At 40.5% G+C, this 16,112-nt stretch overlaps 1 protein-coding gene and 1 long non-coding RNA gene across 3 annotated transcripts; one reads left to right on the plus strand and one right to left on the minus strand.

Annotated features, from left to right (window-relative positions):
- Nucleotides 1-329: 329 nt before the first annotated feature.
- pdcl3 (phosducin-like 3) lies at nt 330-2,989 on the plus strand. Its single transcript, XM_058082033.1, has 6 exons — nt 330-449; nt 681-801; nt 1,127-1,217; nt 1,317-1,460; nt 1,523-1,731; nt 2,692-2,989. Exons 1-6 carry the CDS (start codon nt 444-446, stop codon nt 2,835-2,837), a joined length of 717 nt encoding a protein of 238 aa, XP_057938016.1. The 5' UTR covers nt 330-443; the 3' UTR covers nt 2,838-2,989.
- Nucleotides 2,990-3,181: 192 nt separating this feature from the next.
- On the minus strand, nt 3,182-6,185 carry LOC131135771 (uncharacterized). 2 transcript variants are annotated; one of them, XR_009131648.1, is made up of 4 exons: nt 5,894-6,185; nt 5,619-5,672; nt 3,728-3,802; nt 3,182-3,397 (listed from the first exon to the last, which is right to left on the minus strand). It is a non-coding gene; the product is annotated as an uncharacterized LOC131135771 (long non-coding RNA). The 2 variants fall into 2 exon arrangements; XR_009131647.1 differs by lacking the exon at nt 5,894-6,185 and adding an exon at nt 5,797-5,874.
- Nucleotides 6,186-16,112: the final 9,927 nt, after the last annotated feature.

Raw genomic sequence — 16,112 nt, forward strand, 5'->3', positions numbered from 1 at the left:
GACATATATAGGCTAGCGTGCGTGTGTGTGTGTGTGTGTGTGTGTGTGTGTTCGTGTGCGTGTGTGTGTGTGGCACCTGTTGACTGCAGCTCTCAGGAGCCACAAATGGAATCCTGCGCTGCCATACCTTTTATGGTCATATTGAGCTCCAAGCGGAAGTCAGTGTCACTTTTATTATTGTCCCTTGTGTTTATTTCTATCGGGTCTTTAAAACATTCTAGTTCATCCTTATGTTAAGTGAAGTGTGTCACTTTATATATTAAATGAAAGATTAATATGACTTTAAAATACAACTTAGCGAACACAGCACTTTAATAATGTAGTTAGGACGTATTTGAAGGATTCTTTGTTTCTAGTCGGACTTTTTGTAAATGGAGTCTTTTTGCTTCCTGTGTCGTTGAGCTGAGTGGTGTGATTGTCTGTGGATACGTCTGTGCGACAAAATGCAGGTTAGAAAAGGCTTAATTTACGTTTTTACTCACTTGGAATTAACCATACCGAAACGAAGAACGAACTGTTGTGGTTTTCTTAAGCTTAGCTTAGCTTATAGCTTATAGCTTCTGCCGTGTTAGCTAGAGAATGTTTTCCTCTCCACACAACTCGAAGACGGGAAAACAAAATCATCAAAATGAAGCATTTACTAGTCGACAGTCGTGTTAAATATTCTGTTTCTCCTCCAGGACCCAAACGAGGACACGGAGTGGAATGACATCTTGAGGAAGAAAGGGATTCTTCCCCCAAAAGAGGTCCCGAAGGAAGATGAAGAGGAGGAACAGTTGGCTCTCCAGCAACAGTCTGTCGGTACGACTTTAATTCATTTATCAGCAGCCAGATATACATATCTAAAACATATCTAAATTCACAGAGACAATGAAGCTAGCAAGGAAATGCCTATGCTCTGCATTATTTCATGTAGCCAGCAGGGGCCGACATTACTCGCAGCTTGTCAAGCTGTTATAAATTCGACTATAAAGGTTACATTTTTATTTTTTACTTATGTATTTTATGAAGGACTTTATGTCACCTTTGAATGATTTTCATGAATCCAAGATCCAAGTCACCAGGCTTCTGAGTGAAGGCAAATTGACTGTGGAGTGTTTATGACGGTCATGGTTTGTGTGTACAGTGAAAACGTACGAGGACATGACGCTAGAAGAGCTGGAGGAGAACGAGGATGAGTTTGAAGAAGACGATGAGGCCGCCATCGAGATGTACAGGTGAGTGCACAGGTCATTATCACTCTGGCCTGCTTATTTCTCACCCACTATGTGAGCTTTATAAAGTAAGCTGTATTGCGATATGCTGTGTGTATGCAGACAGAAGCGTCTGGCCGAGTGGAAGGCCAATCAGGTGAAGAACGTCTTCGGGGAGGTGACAGAAATCTCAGGTCAGGATTACGTCAACGAGGTCAACAAGGCAGGCGAGGGCATCTGGGTGGTGCTGCATCTCTACAAGCAGGGGTAGGAAGGACACCCCTCCCAGTCAAAACATTACCTCTGTTGATGCTCTGGTCTCTCATTAGCATCCCGCTGTGCGCACTCATCAACCAGCACCTCAGCGTGCTGGCCCGCAAGTTCCCTCAGGCCAAGTTCCTCAAGTCCATCTCCACCACCTGCATTGCCAACTACCCCGACCGCAACCTACCCACCATCTTCGTCTACTTCGAGGGCGAGATAAAGGCGCAGTTCATCGGGCCGCTGGTCTTTGGCGGCATGAACCTCACATTGGAAGGTGAGTGCGGGGCAGTTTTGCGTGATTTTTAACTCGTTCAATCCCAGCCATTTTTCAAGACATCCCTTTTTAGTAGCTGTCCTTTTTGACGATTTTGACTGATTTTTCAAGGCGCAAGGGATATTGTGTTCAAGGGTTATACAAATGTGGTAAAATATATCAAAATATCAGTTCTTAACAAAAAAAATGGGAGGAAAAACAGCTTTTTGTGAAGCATAACTTTCACTCTGAAACAAATTTAACCAGTATATTTTGCCACAATATCTAAACAACTATGCCACAACATAAACAACACAAAAATTGTTGTTTTACATGAAAATAAGAATTTATTTACATATGTAACACCATTAAATATTTACTATTTTGACTTCAATGCATAACAATCTGCACACTACACTTCTTGCTTGCTGTGGAGTGTGTTGGGGTTGAAAAAATTGTATGAATTAGTAGTGAATTAGTTGAAAATATTTTTTTTCCAATCAAGTATATGAAAAATATTACTTTTGAGTATATTTGAAATATCTTTATCCCAAGAAATGTGAAAATATTATCTTTAACGTATTTAAAGCATTTAAAAAAAATCCCAAATATAATTATATTATCACTTTTAAAAAATCAGATTTCTTTCTTTCATTTGATCTTTGATATGACATCATTTTGTACTTTCAGCTGCTATTATTTATTTATAGCAAGTATAGGATAGCAAGTAGTGAAAGAATGAATGTTTAAACTGCCAGAATATTGACTGTAATTTAAGAGCCATTCTTCCAAATGACCAGCAGAGGGCGCTATTAGCAGGCATGCATTCATTCATGCCTAATTATTAATTCAAGATGTATACAACCAGCACTGAGTGTTTGAATCTTGTAAAACCAATTAACCCCTCGCCCCCAAATATGACATGACCGCCACTTCCTGTCCGTTGTCCCAACCCGTCACATCCTGTCCTGTCACCACTAGAACTGGAGTGGAGGTTATCAGAGACCGGAGCCGTGAAGACAGACTTGGAAGAGAACCCCAGGAAGCAAATAGAGGACAAGCTCATGTCGTCCATCAGGTCCTCGCTCCCCACTCGCAAGGACAGTGACTCTGAGGACGAGGACTGAGAGAGCGCGCGGGGCGAGCTCTGCCCCCACGTTTTGACATCACATGCATTTCACACATTATTGTCGCCATGGGAGATCTCCTAATTGACTGCCAAGCCTCCGCCAGGGAAACAATCAAGAGACATACATTAAATGTCTTATTTCTATTATAACTTCACTGACTTATTTTATTATTCCAATCTAACAAACTAACCCACAAAACAATTCATTCTAAACCTCAATATTATTATGCTTGCTAAGGCAGAATTTGTGATACAACAATAACCAGGAGGTGTGCGTATGAATACACTCAGTGTGACTGCTGGTGGTGGTGAACCGTGGACGAAAGAAAGCCGACAAAAGGGTCATTGTGCGAGTATTTAATGCGTGTTAAGGTCCAGCAGCGCCACACTAACAACACTTTTGAGTCACGTTCACAAGCATCGAGTGTGCCGGGAACATGACGTCAGTTTTTTTTATGTCTCAGGAGATGAGTGGGAAGATCCACAGTTGACCTTTTGCTGTTCACCCGGGACTTCTTTTTTTGGGTCATTGAGTCACTGCGGTCCTGCTCAGATTGTCTGCAATGATAGAATGGTAGAAAGTCAGCAGTCTTTTCAGCAATATTACACAAAAAATCATTTGATTTATGGGCGTTTATGGGCCCATCAAAAAAAAATAGAGTAAAGTTCATCTGTAGTTTGTTTTTAGTTCTTGTTTTGCAAATGCATCATGGCCAATCATGCAAATTTGATAATGACGTCAAGCCCCCTCCTTCCTGACACTGCCACAAATAGATTATAGTCCTGTGAGAACACTGGTACATATATACAGTGGCACTCCATTATTGTTGCATATGACAAGTTGTGTCAATAAACGGCTTAAATCAGTTCAAATTAGTTTATACTCACCAGCAGCACCAACGTCTTCTTCCTCCTTTGGGACAGTTTGGGCGAGAGTCGCAGCAAAGGGTGAACAGACTTGGACTGGCGGTGCAAAAAAAAAAAAAAAAAAAAATCTCATTAATGACCTTTGAAGATTGTTTTTGTGCACAGAACACGAGGTATGTTTTGGTCTGGGGTGTCCAAAGGGTCATTTTCACGTCCCAGCTTGTTTTTCATTGGCCCTCGGCACATTAAAAAAAGTTATTACACTAAATTGGCTTTGTCACCCGTGTCACAAAGGTTAAGATGGTCGCTTAGCATACATCAACCTAAATTGGACCGCTTTAAGCATCTTTAATGTACAGTATAAAAAGTAAACAAGACCCCCTTAGTCTAAAGCGGTGGTTTCAAACTGGCGTACCCCTTCAGACACGTGACTGGAAGCCTCGTACCCCCTACCCCTGCACACTAAACCACTCAATGAAACATCTTTGATGTATTATGAAATATCTATCAAGGACATTATGTCACAAAAATCACATGTCTTATTTTGTTCCGTACACGTAGGCTACTAACGTAAAACAGAAAGAGGGTTTTAGAAGGCGAAGACATCTCCTGGCAGGTTGGTCTTCTGTTTGATGAATTTATTTATTTATTTGATATTACTACATTTTATTTCATTGTATATTATATTAGCTGGTGACACGCTGTGATAAGAAGTGATGACCTATGATCTGGATGCTCTTTTGCTGCACTTTGTTTTGCAACAGCGTGCAGGTAATCAGTAGTGTTACACGTATTGTATTGTATTGTAAATAATTATGAAAACAGAGGCACATAACGTAAAGATATCATTAAGGAAATGAATTCAATATGACCTGATAACTTATTACTGAGCCAAATGGACATATGAGCTCGTATAGCATGAGAATATGCCGTTTTACATTTTTAATCACACACACCCTACGGCAACCTATGGAACCTGGGTCTTTTTACAGTTAAGGACACAAAAATACAGTAGTTACTGAGGAACTAATGGACTAATAGAACTCATGGCTAAGACATACATTTAGAGTAGTTACTGGGGAACTAATGAGGAGAGTAGTTACTGAGGAACGAATGACTAAGGCACATGTATTTAGAGCAGTTACTGGGGAACTTATGAGGAACTCATGACTAAGACACATTAATTTAGACTAGTTACTGAGGAACTCATGACTAAGACACGTGAATTTAGAGTAGTTACTGAGGAACTCATGACTAAGACACGTGAATTTAGAGTAGTTACTGAGGAACTCATGACTAAGACACATACATTTAGAGTAGTTACTGAGGAACTAATGACTAAAGCACATGAATTTAGAGCAGTTACTGGGGAACTTATGATGACCTCATGACAAAGACACGTGAATTTAGAATAGTTACTGAACTAATTAACTTATGGGGAACTTATGACTAAGACACATACATTTATAATAGTTGCTGAGGAACTAATGAACTTATGGGGAACTCAAGACTAAGACATACATTTAGAGTAGTTACTGAGGAACTAATGAACTTATGGGGAACTCAAGACTAAGACATACATTTAGAGTAGAGTAGTTAGTGAGGAACTTGAGAAACTCGTGACTAAGACACATGCATTTAGAGTAGTTACTGTGGAACTAATGATTAAAGCACATGCATTTAGAGCAGTTACTGGGGAACTTATGAGGAACTCATAGGAGTAACCACTCTATTTGAAATAGTTAAACTTTTGATTTTAAATAGTTGATTTTGTTTGTGTTCTTATTCTCTATCCTTCTGAAAATGTACACATTTGTATGTATATTTCAGCAATCAGAGCATATGGGCCAGGATTAGTCTTGTATCTTATCTAAAACAAAAACTCAGACATGACTAGTCGAGTGCGGCTCACCGTGTTCTCCTCCGGGCCAGTAGATGTCTTTGCTTTGGAATAATGAAAAAGGAACTGTAAAGAAAAGAAACACAAACACAGCATTTGTCTCAAATGTACACTTAAACAAGTGCACTACATTGTGCGTAAACTGTGTAATCAGTTCATGAGTGTGTGAACGGCTGTCCCAAATATTTACGTTCTTGCTCCTTTCTCCTGTTAAATTGCAACCACTGGAGATAGCCACGCCCTTACGTTACCTAGCCAAGATGGCGACTACCACTGCGCGCACTCACCATTTAAGTGCAACATCCGGGCACCGACGATGCACGACCCTTCTCAGCGTGAACGCTGTGGCGCCCCAAAGGTAAAAGTTGAAAAATAAAACCTCATCCTGAGAAAGTATTGCGTGATACTGTACTTAAAAAGTTCTTAAATCCTTTGTTTACGACCGGTCAACTCCGCCGAATTTGCCTTCTGATTCGCTAGCTTCGGATTGGCGCTCAATGGGAAATTTAAGGTGGAATTAACTCAATGTATAGACCAGTTGTATAGACTAGGGCGGCGGTTTGTCGTGATTGTTTGTTTTTTGTGACGCGTCTAATTATGAAAACATATTAGGCAAGACATTACATTTGCCTCACACCCACAACTGTATGTGTGAAACTTGTATTTGTGAAAAAGCAGTAAAGGAACATTACGGTAATTCCACCTTAAATTTTCCCTTAAGGGCTAAATCGGAAGCGAAAATTATCGTCGTTGTTGAAACTGTAAAATAAAGGCTTGAAAAACTAGAAAAAAAGATTACTTGTATCATTATATCATAATGTTCACTTTTTAAGTGGCTCAGTAGAAAGTGCTTATGCACTCGAAAGAATAAAGTGGAAGTAAGCAGATGTGCAAAGGAAGACACGGCCACTAGTTTAACTACTATATATTTGTTTTGGTAAATACAACGCAGACTTCGACCTAGTTTTATGCACGTAAAACTATTGTGTTGTTACGAAACGTGTTTGTGTTAACATTTTGGAGACGTGTGACATAACAGTGTTAGTTAGCAAAGAGCTACAGTCAACTGCTGATGACATCATAGATGCGAGACGGAGCTGACTTTCGGTTCCTGTTTCCATGTCTTGGTAAGCTAACAGCCCGCTAACAAGGGTATTTTGTGATTTAAAAAAAACTCCAAAACATTAAGAACACAGTTGGACTCGGGCAGTGTATTAATAACTCGAAAAGAATTGTGCCGTATTGTACGCTAACCGGGTAATAGACCAAATTTTGGAGTACATTTTCAACATTAACTGAAAAAAATGCTAAGCGATATTGCACTGTATTTCCATATTGGTATACTCTGTATTTATGCTTGTAAAACTAGAATTATTCTTTATAAAATCTATTCTTAGTTAATATTTTTGGCTGTCCACAACAGATTAATTGGATTTATATTATTTCCGATGGGAATTTTGTACATTTGTCCCAGTGTATAGCGATAAAGTGGCTATGCTGACAACACTGATCCTTCCTGCTACATTCCCTGGCAGACCGAGCGGTGTTACGATGCCATCTGCTGCAGTGACAACAACAAGCTACAATGTGTTTATGAGCAAAGGTTAAAAGGTAGGACCAAATCTACCCATTTTATATATTAATACTTACTGTATTGAACTGTAAGTCTGCTAGCAATCAAACCATGATAGCGTTATATCCTTGGTGAAGGAAGCGAGCTGTAACTCAACAAGTGTAAGAAACACAAGGAGAACTTACTCTTTTGAAAAGATTCTGGACTTGCTGCTGTAACGAAATAGGAGCGATATTAAAATACAAAAGTGGGCCTCATTGCATCAATTTGTGTTGTTTACTTCCTCGTCCTGTCTCCATGAAGATAAACTGGCGTCTTCGCTGGGGACTCCTCTGAGCTGCAAGCGGACAGGGAGAAGTGAGAGCGATCTAGAGTGGATCTCCCAGGCCTTGGTGGAGGTAAACCTAGTATTGGTTGTTAAACAGGTGAAGTCATACCTTTCTGAACAAAATGCCATCTTCCCATCTGTTGTAAGGACGAGCATCTGCATAAAAAGCACAACATGATCACAACCACGGGACACTATAGTTACACAGCCTCACATGGCATCCCGACAAAGATAGTCATGATCATTGTTTGGTAATAAAACAAAACATTGATAAATAAATGAATAACTTTTTATGACACTAGCAATCGAAGAATGTCTTTGTAAAGGCTGAATTTAATGCTGTTTATCTATTTATGTTCCTAATATTGTGGCTGGTGAGGGTCAAATATCTAAGAAGAGCATTAGTGCTGCTTGAACTGACTTATGGACGCATTCTAAAAGTACCTTTATATTTTTAATTTTGATTATTTTATTTACTGCTGTTCATATTAATACACTGTATTGTATATATTATTGTGATTTATATTCTTGTAGTAGATACTATATAATTATTATTATGTCCACCATTTCCACACATACTGTATATTTAATTATTAAGTTGCAACATCCTTAATGAATTATTTATGTGTGGCACATGTTGATATAGTAATATTAATTAACATCCATTCCTTTTTTTTTTGGACAGCATGGATGTAAAAAAAAGTCAACTTTTATGAGACAAATTTGATCACGTTTGGATTTAAAAAAAATAATTCTGTAGTCTTTTTTGTGGAACACCTTCACTTCACAAATAAAGTAGAAATTTTGTAGAATCTAGTATTTCTAGAAGTAGAAATAAATCAATAGTTTTTTTTAGGCACACTTTGTGAAGAGAAAACCTCAAATAAAAAGTAATAATGTAACAAAAACTCACCTGTCGACCTCCAGTATCCAAACCAGAACAAACAAAAAAGAGCCAAATGTTGCACATTGGGGACATTCATGTCCGTAAGATCTCTTCCTGTGTATTTTTTTCAAGAAAAAACAAACAAACAAGTTCTCCAGGTGGATGCTGCTTGTCTCTCGACCCTCTTCAGCTTAGTTCGGCTCTGCTTGACTTTCTCTGTACCGTCAGGTTGTAGCTGTGAGGCGGGTCCCTAATGAGGTGTGCACTTTTGAGGGCTGACATCCCTGCGCGTGTCCGCGTAGGGACATCAATTAATGGCGTGCGTGCATGAGGAGCACCCCGTACGCTCTCCCTTCCACACACGGCCAATTCCCACCATGATGACACATACACACGCATATTGGCGGGCAGCGACGTGCACGCCCCTTTCTGGGAAATTATACTGATGTGTTGACGCAGACGATGAAGAGGCCGCTGTGAGGGCACGCGGGTCTGCTGCTGAGGCTTTTCATGTCATTGTGTGATACATGAAAAAAAGAAATCGGCCATTTGAGCCAGAAATGCCTCACCGGAGACCACCACAATGCATCCCACCGGACATCCTTGATACGGGTGTGCTGCGGCTCTAATTACAAACCTGAATGTGTTTCGGCTAAGTCATTCTTAACACTCATGCCAGCGTTAAAGACGCTAACGGCTGTATAATAAAACTAAAACCAATCATTATTTGCATAATTAATTTAATCAGTTCCAGGGTCAAATTACAGCAAATATTTAAGTCACATTTTAACATATGTAACTGTCAAACAAGAGTAAAAAATCAGACCTTGTGTCATGGAACTAAAATCAATCTAAACTATAAATACATCAAAAGGAGATTAGCAAAGTCCGTTTAATCTGTTCCGGGGTCAAACTGTGTCCATTATTAACTGATTCAATACCAAAGACCTATTTATACTTTTCTAGAAACCTGAATGGCCAATCCCAAAGACATATTTATATGTGTTACATTTTTTGTTTTTGCACAGGAGGCAAAAAAAGGTGATGACGCAACTGCACAATAACGGATGCTACTTTTAGAGCAGTTTTAAGCCATCAAAACGGCCACAATGTGGCAGAAGTGCATTTGATAAGAGCTCGGGATGCATCTTTTTCATGTATTAGCAAGCTACACAGCAAGCAGGAAGTGGAAAAGTGGAAAAGAGTGTAGCGTGCAGAAGGTTCCGCATTGTAAGGAAATTCTAACATGCACCGACAGTGTAGTAGCAAATGCGAAAATTGTAAATAGTTCATGGTGTTAGATTTGTAAATAGTTATTTGGATGTATTGTTTATGTGGTGGTATAGTTGTTTATATATTTATATCAAAGTAAAAGTTATGCTTGAAATGTATCTTTTTAGTTGGGAACTGATATTTCCCTGAAACTTACCTACTTTGTCTTCTACTGTTGATTACTAAGGAACAGAAACACGCAGAATTTTTTTTTGAAAAGACCGTTGGTCGAGTGGTTAGCACGCAGGCCTCACAGCTAGCAGACCCGAGTTCAATTCCACCCTCGGCCATCTCTGCGTCGAGTTTGCATGTTCTCCCCGTGCATGCGTGGGTTTTCTCCGGGTACTCCGGTTTCCTTCCACATTCCAAAAACAGCTAGGTTAATTGGTGACTCTAAATCGTCCATAGGTATGAATGTGAGTGTGAATGGTTGTTTGTCTATATGTGAATGAGTTAAGTACATTTGAACATACTTTACTGTGACACATGTAAAAAGATCACAGTACGATAAAAGTAAAGTAAAAGTACACAGCCAGGTAAAGGGAGAGTAAGCCATACAGTCCAAGCAGTAAATAAAGAGCAGGGATGTCATGGTTCCGTAGCGTTAGCTTCATGTTACAGGTGTTGTGTATCTTCATTTGCACCTCGTTAGCGAGTGCAATCCAAAAGCCTCATTAGCCAGGTGGTGGAAAAAAGAAAAGTTGCGTGCGGGGTTGAAATACGAGTCTACGTCAGTGGAGATAAAGATGGACGCTCACATTAAAACATTTAATTGCATTTGTTCCGACAAGGAGAAGTGAATCCACACCAGCATGTGACCTTTAGATAAAGGTGGGTGTCGTTTGCGGAGATAAGTCAAGGTCGAGCGTGTGACCTTTAAGGGATGCCAGAGCCAGGTCAAAATGGGTGTCGGAAGCCCTAAGTTGTTAACAAAGCCTCCTCACCTGTCTTAGCGTGTCTTGACGAGGGTGGCGCTTCCACCATGAGTCACATGTTCTCAACGCCGTTTCAAAGAACTTCATTGCAGGTTCCTCATTCAGATTTATTGCATTCATTCACCAACCGGTTGATTGGGCTTGCATGTCGTTGTTGGACGATGTTGTCGTAACGCTGACATCTTGTTTATCAGGCTGTGACGATAACGAGGGATCTGACGTCCGTTTGTCGCATCAACACATCGATGTCCTTGTCCTTATTAAGACCATAAGTCAGCTGCGGACCGACCCTCCTTGACGTCCTTCTCGTGGCTCAAACGGCCCCCTGGGGAGCGATAAAAAAGAACCGACTTCATGTTTTTACTGCTATGACTTATGGTGAAATTACTAGCGGAAATTTGCATATTTGTCTATGATCAGTGTAGAAAAGTACTTCACATTTCAGCAAACATTTTGTCAAGGGACAATAAAAGAGAAAGTGAAATTGCATATATATACATATATTAATTACATTAATTGCACATCTATATATATTATTATTGAGTAATCACTATACAGTGACTACTACTATTTTGGAAATGTGGAACTTGAAACATATAGTATGACGTATTGCAGCATTACTTGTATGCATGTTCAAAACAAAGTGAACCATAACCATAGTAGTATACATAGTAACGATAGTAGTATACATTTACTATCTATTGAAAAAGAGTCAACACAGCCATTATTGCTATATTAATAGCTAGCAATACTAGTTGGTAATGCGATAATTATCTCTTGCCCACAGTTAAGCCTGCTGGTGGTAGTGCGCACGAGTGCTGCCGACACTGAGGGGAAAGGTGAATTCCAACCCAAGTGAGTAGCAAGATAATTGTTTTTTCCTGCAGTCAAGCATGGTGGTGCTAACGTGCACGAGTGCTGCCGACACTGAGGGAAAAAATGAAATCCAACCTATTGTTTTCTCCAACAGAACAAGCATCGCGGTGGTTGCATGCACGAGTGCTGCTGGCACTGGGGAGCTGCTTTTCAACACAAGTGAGTATCGAGGTAATTGTGTCTCACCGGCAGTCAAGCACGGTGGTGGGAGCGTGCACGATTGCTGCCGTTCACTGACGGGAAAGTTGAATTCCAACCCACGTGAGTAGCAAGATAATTGTTTTTTTCCTGCAGTCAAGCATGGTGGTGGTTGCGTGCATGAGTGCTGCCGACACTGAGGGAAAAAATGAAATCCAACCTAAGTGAGTAGCAAGATAATTGTTTTTTTCCTGCAGTCAAGCATGGTGGTGCTAACGTGCATGAGTGCTGCCGACACTGTGGGAATGGGAAAAGATTTAACGTGCACGAGTGCTGCCGACACTGAGGGAAAAAATGAAATCCAACCTATTGTTTTCTCCAACAGAACAAGCATCGCGGTGGTTGCATGCATGAGTGCTGCTGGCACTGGGGAGCTGCTTTTCAACACAAGTGAGTATCAAGGTAATTGTGTCTCACCTGCAGTCAAGCACGGTGGTGGGAGCGTGCACGATTGCTGCCGTTCACTGACGGGAAAGTTGAATTCCAACCCACGTGAGTAGCAAGATAATTGTGTTTTTCCTGCAGTCAAGCGTGGTGGTGGTTGCGTGCATGAGTGCTGCCGACACTGAGGGAAAAAATGAAATCCAACCTAAGTGAGTAGCAAGATAATTGTTTTTTTTCCTGCAGTCAAGCATGGTGGTGCTAACGTGCACGAGTGCTGCCGACACTGAGGGGAAAGATGATTCCAATCCATTGTTTTTTCCAACAGAACAAGCATAGCGGTGGTTGCATGCACGAGTGCTGCTGACAGCGGGGAGCTGCTGTTCAGTGAGTATTGCGGTAATTGTGTCTCACCTGCAGTCAAGCACGGTGGTGGTAGCGTGCACGAGTGCTGCCATTCCCTGAGAGGAAAGACGAATTCCAACCCAAGTGAGTAGCAAGATAATACTATAACTATAAAACTACTACACAGGCTGTACACTGACTACTGTCCATGAGAGTACAATACTACTAGTATTGTACTTTGACATAACGTACTGGAGTGTGAGGGATATACTCACTTTTGGAGATACTGTAGTTTTGATAACTATAGATTGTTTTGTTCATGTCTAACTACTTTTAGATGCAAGTGGCTGCGTGGGCATTTATTGCACACGCGGTGCATGTGTGTATTGGCTTCAGCCACAGTGTGATTTGCACGGTCCAATAAGGTTCCTTCATCGAAAAGCTGTAAAAAGTTAACGACACCAACACAAAACATGACGCTGATGTGATGGAGTACCTCTCTCTCTGCTTTTATAATCACATTCCTGACACACAAACTTGTCTTTTTTTGCTGCAGTCACCATCTAGAGTACATAAAAATTGTCAGATTAGATTATTTTATATTAAGCGCAGAATCACAGTGATAGCATCAGGGCGTCTTCAAAGTTTAGGATTTCATGTTAAAGACTGCATTAAGACAAAATAGTATTGAAGTACACATCAATCCTTTTGTCTTGTCTGATGACATCCAATGCAAACATTCAGCATTTGCAAAAAAAATTGAATTATTTTCAAACAATAAATAAAAATAGAAGTATATACACATGTAAACAAAAACAAAGTTGGATATGTTATTATTATGAATTATTATTTATTCTATTGTTTACGCCCCCATAAAGCAAGCTATGGACACTCACATTATCCAACATCAATAGAGACACACACTTAACATCAGTGTTGGGCATGTTACTTTCAAAAAGTAATGAGTTATAGTTACTTCTCCAAAAAAGTTATCGAGTTACTCCACTACAAAAGTAACTACTTACCAGTAAAAGTAACCAGTTAGTAACGCCGTTATTTTAAACGCCATAATTCCCATCACTACTTATCATTTCAACAGTAAGGAACCCTGAAAGAAAACAGTAAAGTGTTGGGAAATTTTGCTTTTTTGGGAATTTTGGAAATGGTAGTGCCTCCCAGAGTTTGTGAAACGTTAACATAAAAGATTGCATGATTTTATGTTAAAGTCAATTTGAGCAAAAAAAAAAAAAAAAGTTGTTGGCAGTGGGACATTTTTGCTCACGAGGTTCACTTTTTGCTAATTTTTAAATTAATGATAATGTCAATGTATATCCATTCAACAAAATATCTTGAAAATAAACTTAAAATGACACAAAATGCCTTTCCCATCGAGGGTCACATACACAAACACTGAAGGATGCCAGGTCAATATATGCTAAACTATCCGAACAAAACATTAGCTTTGTGGTTCAAAGCTGCATTTGCAAGAATAAGAAGTCATCAGAAAAGATAACAAGTATGCAACAAGATAACAAATGTGTAGTGTCGCTCGCTCACCACGCTGACATTTCTTTTATTGTTTCTTTTACATTGCAGAGCCCCCCCCCCCCCCCCCCCCCCCCCCCCCCGCCATAAAGGTCACGAGTGACAGACCGGCTAATTAAAGTCGTTCAGGTGAGTGGCGAGTGGCGGCGCCTGTAGCACCGGCCGTGTGAAATGACAGGCGGTGAAGACCGGGGTGACACGTGGGGGAGTGACGTGCTGAGTCATGACTCAAAGGTCAGCAACAGGATTCCGACGAGCGTTCGCACTCGGGCCCGTGTCTGATTTAGTTGTCCTCTGGAGGAAACGCTGCCTTACTTGACTAGCAAGAGCATAACATACCGAGGACTGTGCTGGGCTCCTTTTTACATTATGGCCATTATTCAAAACATGACAAAGGTTGTTTTGAAATGATCACAGATTGTTTTTCTTACTTTTAGCCAAGGTGGTGAGGTGGATGCAGGAATGGGTCTCTGCTGTTTGCAGATGATGTGGTCCTCCAGGCGATGATCTTCAGCTCTCGCCGGATCGGTTCGCAGCCGAGTGTAAACCGACCGGGATGAGAATCTGCACCTCCAATTGTGAGTCATGGTTCTCTCCTGGAAAAAGGATGGGTTCCAACTACTGTGGGATCACCTGGTAAGGACTATTCCGGGGTTCTGGAGAGGAGGGCCTGCCAGTTACCACAGCGGTCGAGTGGTTAGCGCGAACTCACAGCTAGGAGACCCGAGTTCAATTCCACCCTCGGCCATCTCTGTGTGGAGTTTGCATGTTCTCCCCGAGCATGCGTGGGTTTTCTCCGGGTACTCCGGTTTCCTCCCACATTCCAAAAACATGCTAGGTTAATTGGCCACTCCAAATTGTCCATAGGTATGAATGTGAGTGTGAATGGTTGTTTGTCTATATGTGCCCTGTGATTGGCTGGCCACCAGTCCAGGGTGTGCCCCGCCTCTCACCCCAAGAAGACAGCTGGGATAGGCTCCAGCACCCCCGCGACCCTCGTGAGGATAAGCGGTAGAAAATGAATGAATGTAATTGTTTTATTGTGCCAGGAAAATTTACGAGCATAACATCATAATATAATCATATAAGTCGTGGTATTATGAGAATAAAGTCAAAATATGATGGGAATAACATCAGTGTTATGAAAAGACAGGTGAAATAGAGTTAAAATATTTGTGAATTTAAAAAAGTAACAACAGGAACAATGGAAATTGGAGAAAAGGTAACGACACATTTTGTCACCTATGACCTAAAACGATTTGTGGATGATGACTCTCACTGTGGTTTGCTGGAGTCCCAGCACGAAATGGCTTTTTCTAACCTTTTCCAGACTGGTAGATTTCAATTACTCTTGACGGGGCAATCACTTTTTCAAACAGGTCCATCCAGGTTTGTATAGTTTTCTCCCTTAATAATAAAATGGTCCATTTTGTGTTTAGTTGTGTTGTCGTTGACTAATATTTAAATTAGTTTGATCTGAAAGTGTGACAAACATACAAAATACATTTCACGTGATGTTATATATCACTTGCATTCTTCTGTTGATATCATATGCATTCTTTGGTTTTAGCCTGCTTTTAAAAAAAAAGATTATATATCAAAATGACACTTTAATATTTTAACTTTTTTAGTACATGTCCCTGTAAGAAAAAGTTAGGGCACCCCCATGTAGATGCTGACTGAGCTGAAAGCCCTTGTAATTCAGAGGTGTATTTTTATGAACATTTTGTTGGATTACTGAATTGTACAGTTTTGTATAGAAATTGTTGGTTGCTACACAAAGCTGTTTGAATTTTAAAACAGACAGCAAACAGGCTGTTTCAGTGTTCCACCCAAAGCATGATCTCTCCCTGAGATGATGGTTGATCACTGTGAAACTGAATATGCGTGTGCATTATGCATTGTGTGTGTGTGTTTGTGTGTGTTTGTGTGTGTGTGTGTGTGGAAGCGTCCACGTGTCGAGTGCCCTCATTGCTGCTTCCAGAAGCAGCCAGTCTTACACCCTGGAAATAGAGCACAGGTGTGTGTGCGTGTGCATGCGTGCGTGTGCGCGTGTGTCCACTGAATGGATTTGCAAACACGTGCTGTTGTACAAAAAGGAGGAGGAGGAGGAAGAGGATGTTTGAGTTATACAACATTACTGCTGTTGTGAAGTGATATTAAGGAA

The sequence above is a fragment of the Doryrhamphus excisus genome, chromosome 9 (assembly GCF_030265055.1).
Source record: "Doryrhamphus excisus isolate RoL2022-K1 chromosome 9, RoL_Dexc_1.0, whole genome shotgun sequence".
In the NCBI taxonomy this organism is placed as follows: domain Eukaryota; kingdom Metazoa; phylum Chordata; class Actinopteri; order Syngnathiformes; family Syngnathidae; genus Doryrhamphus; species Doryrhamphus excisus.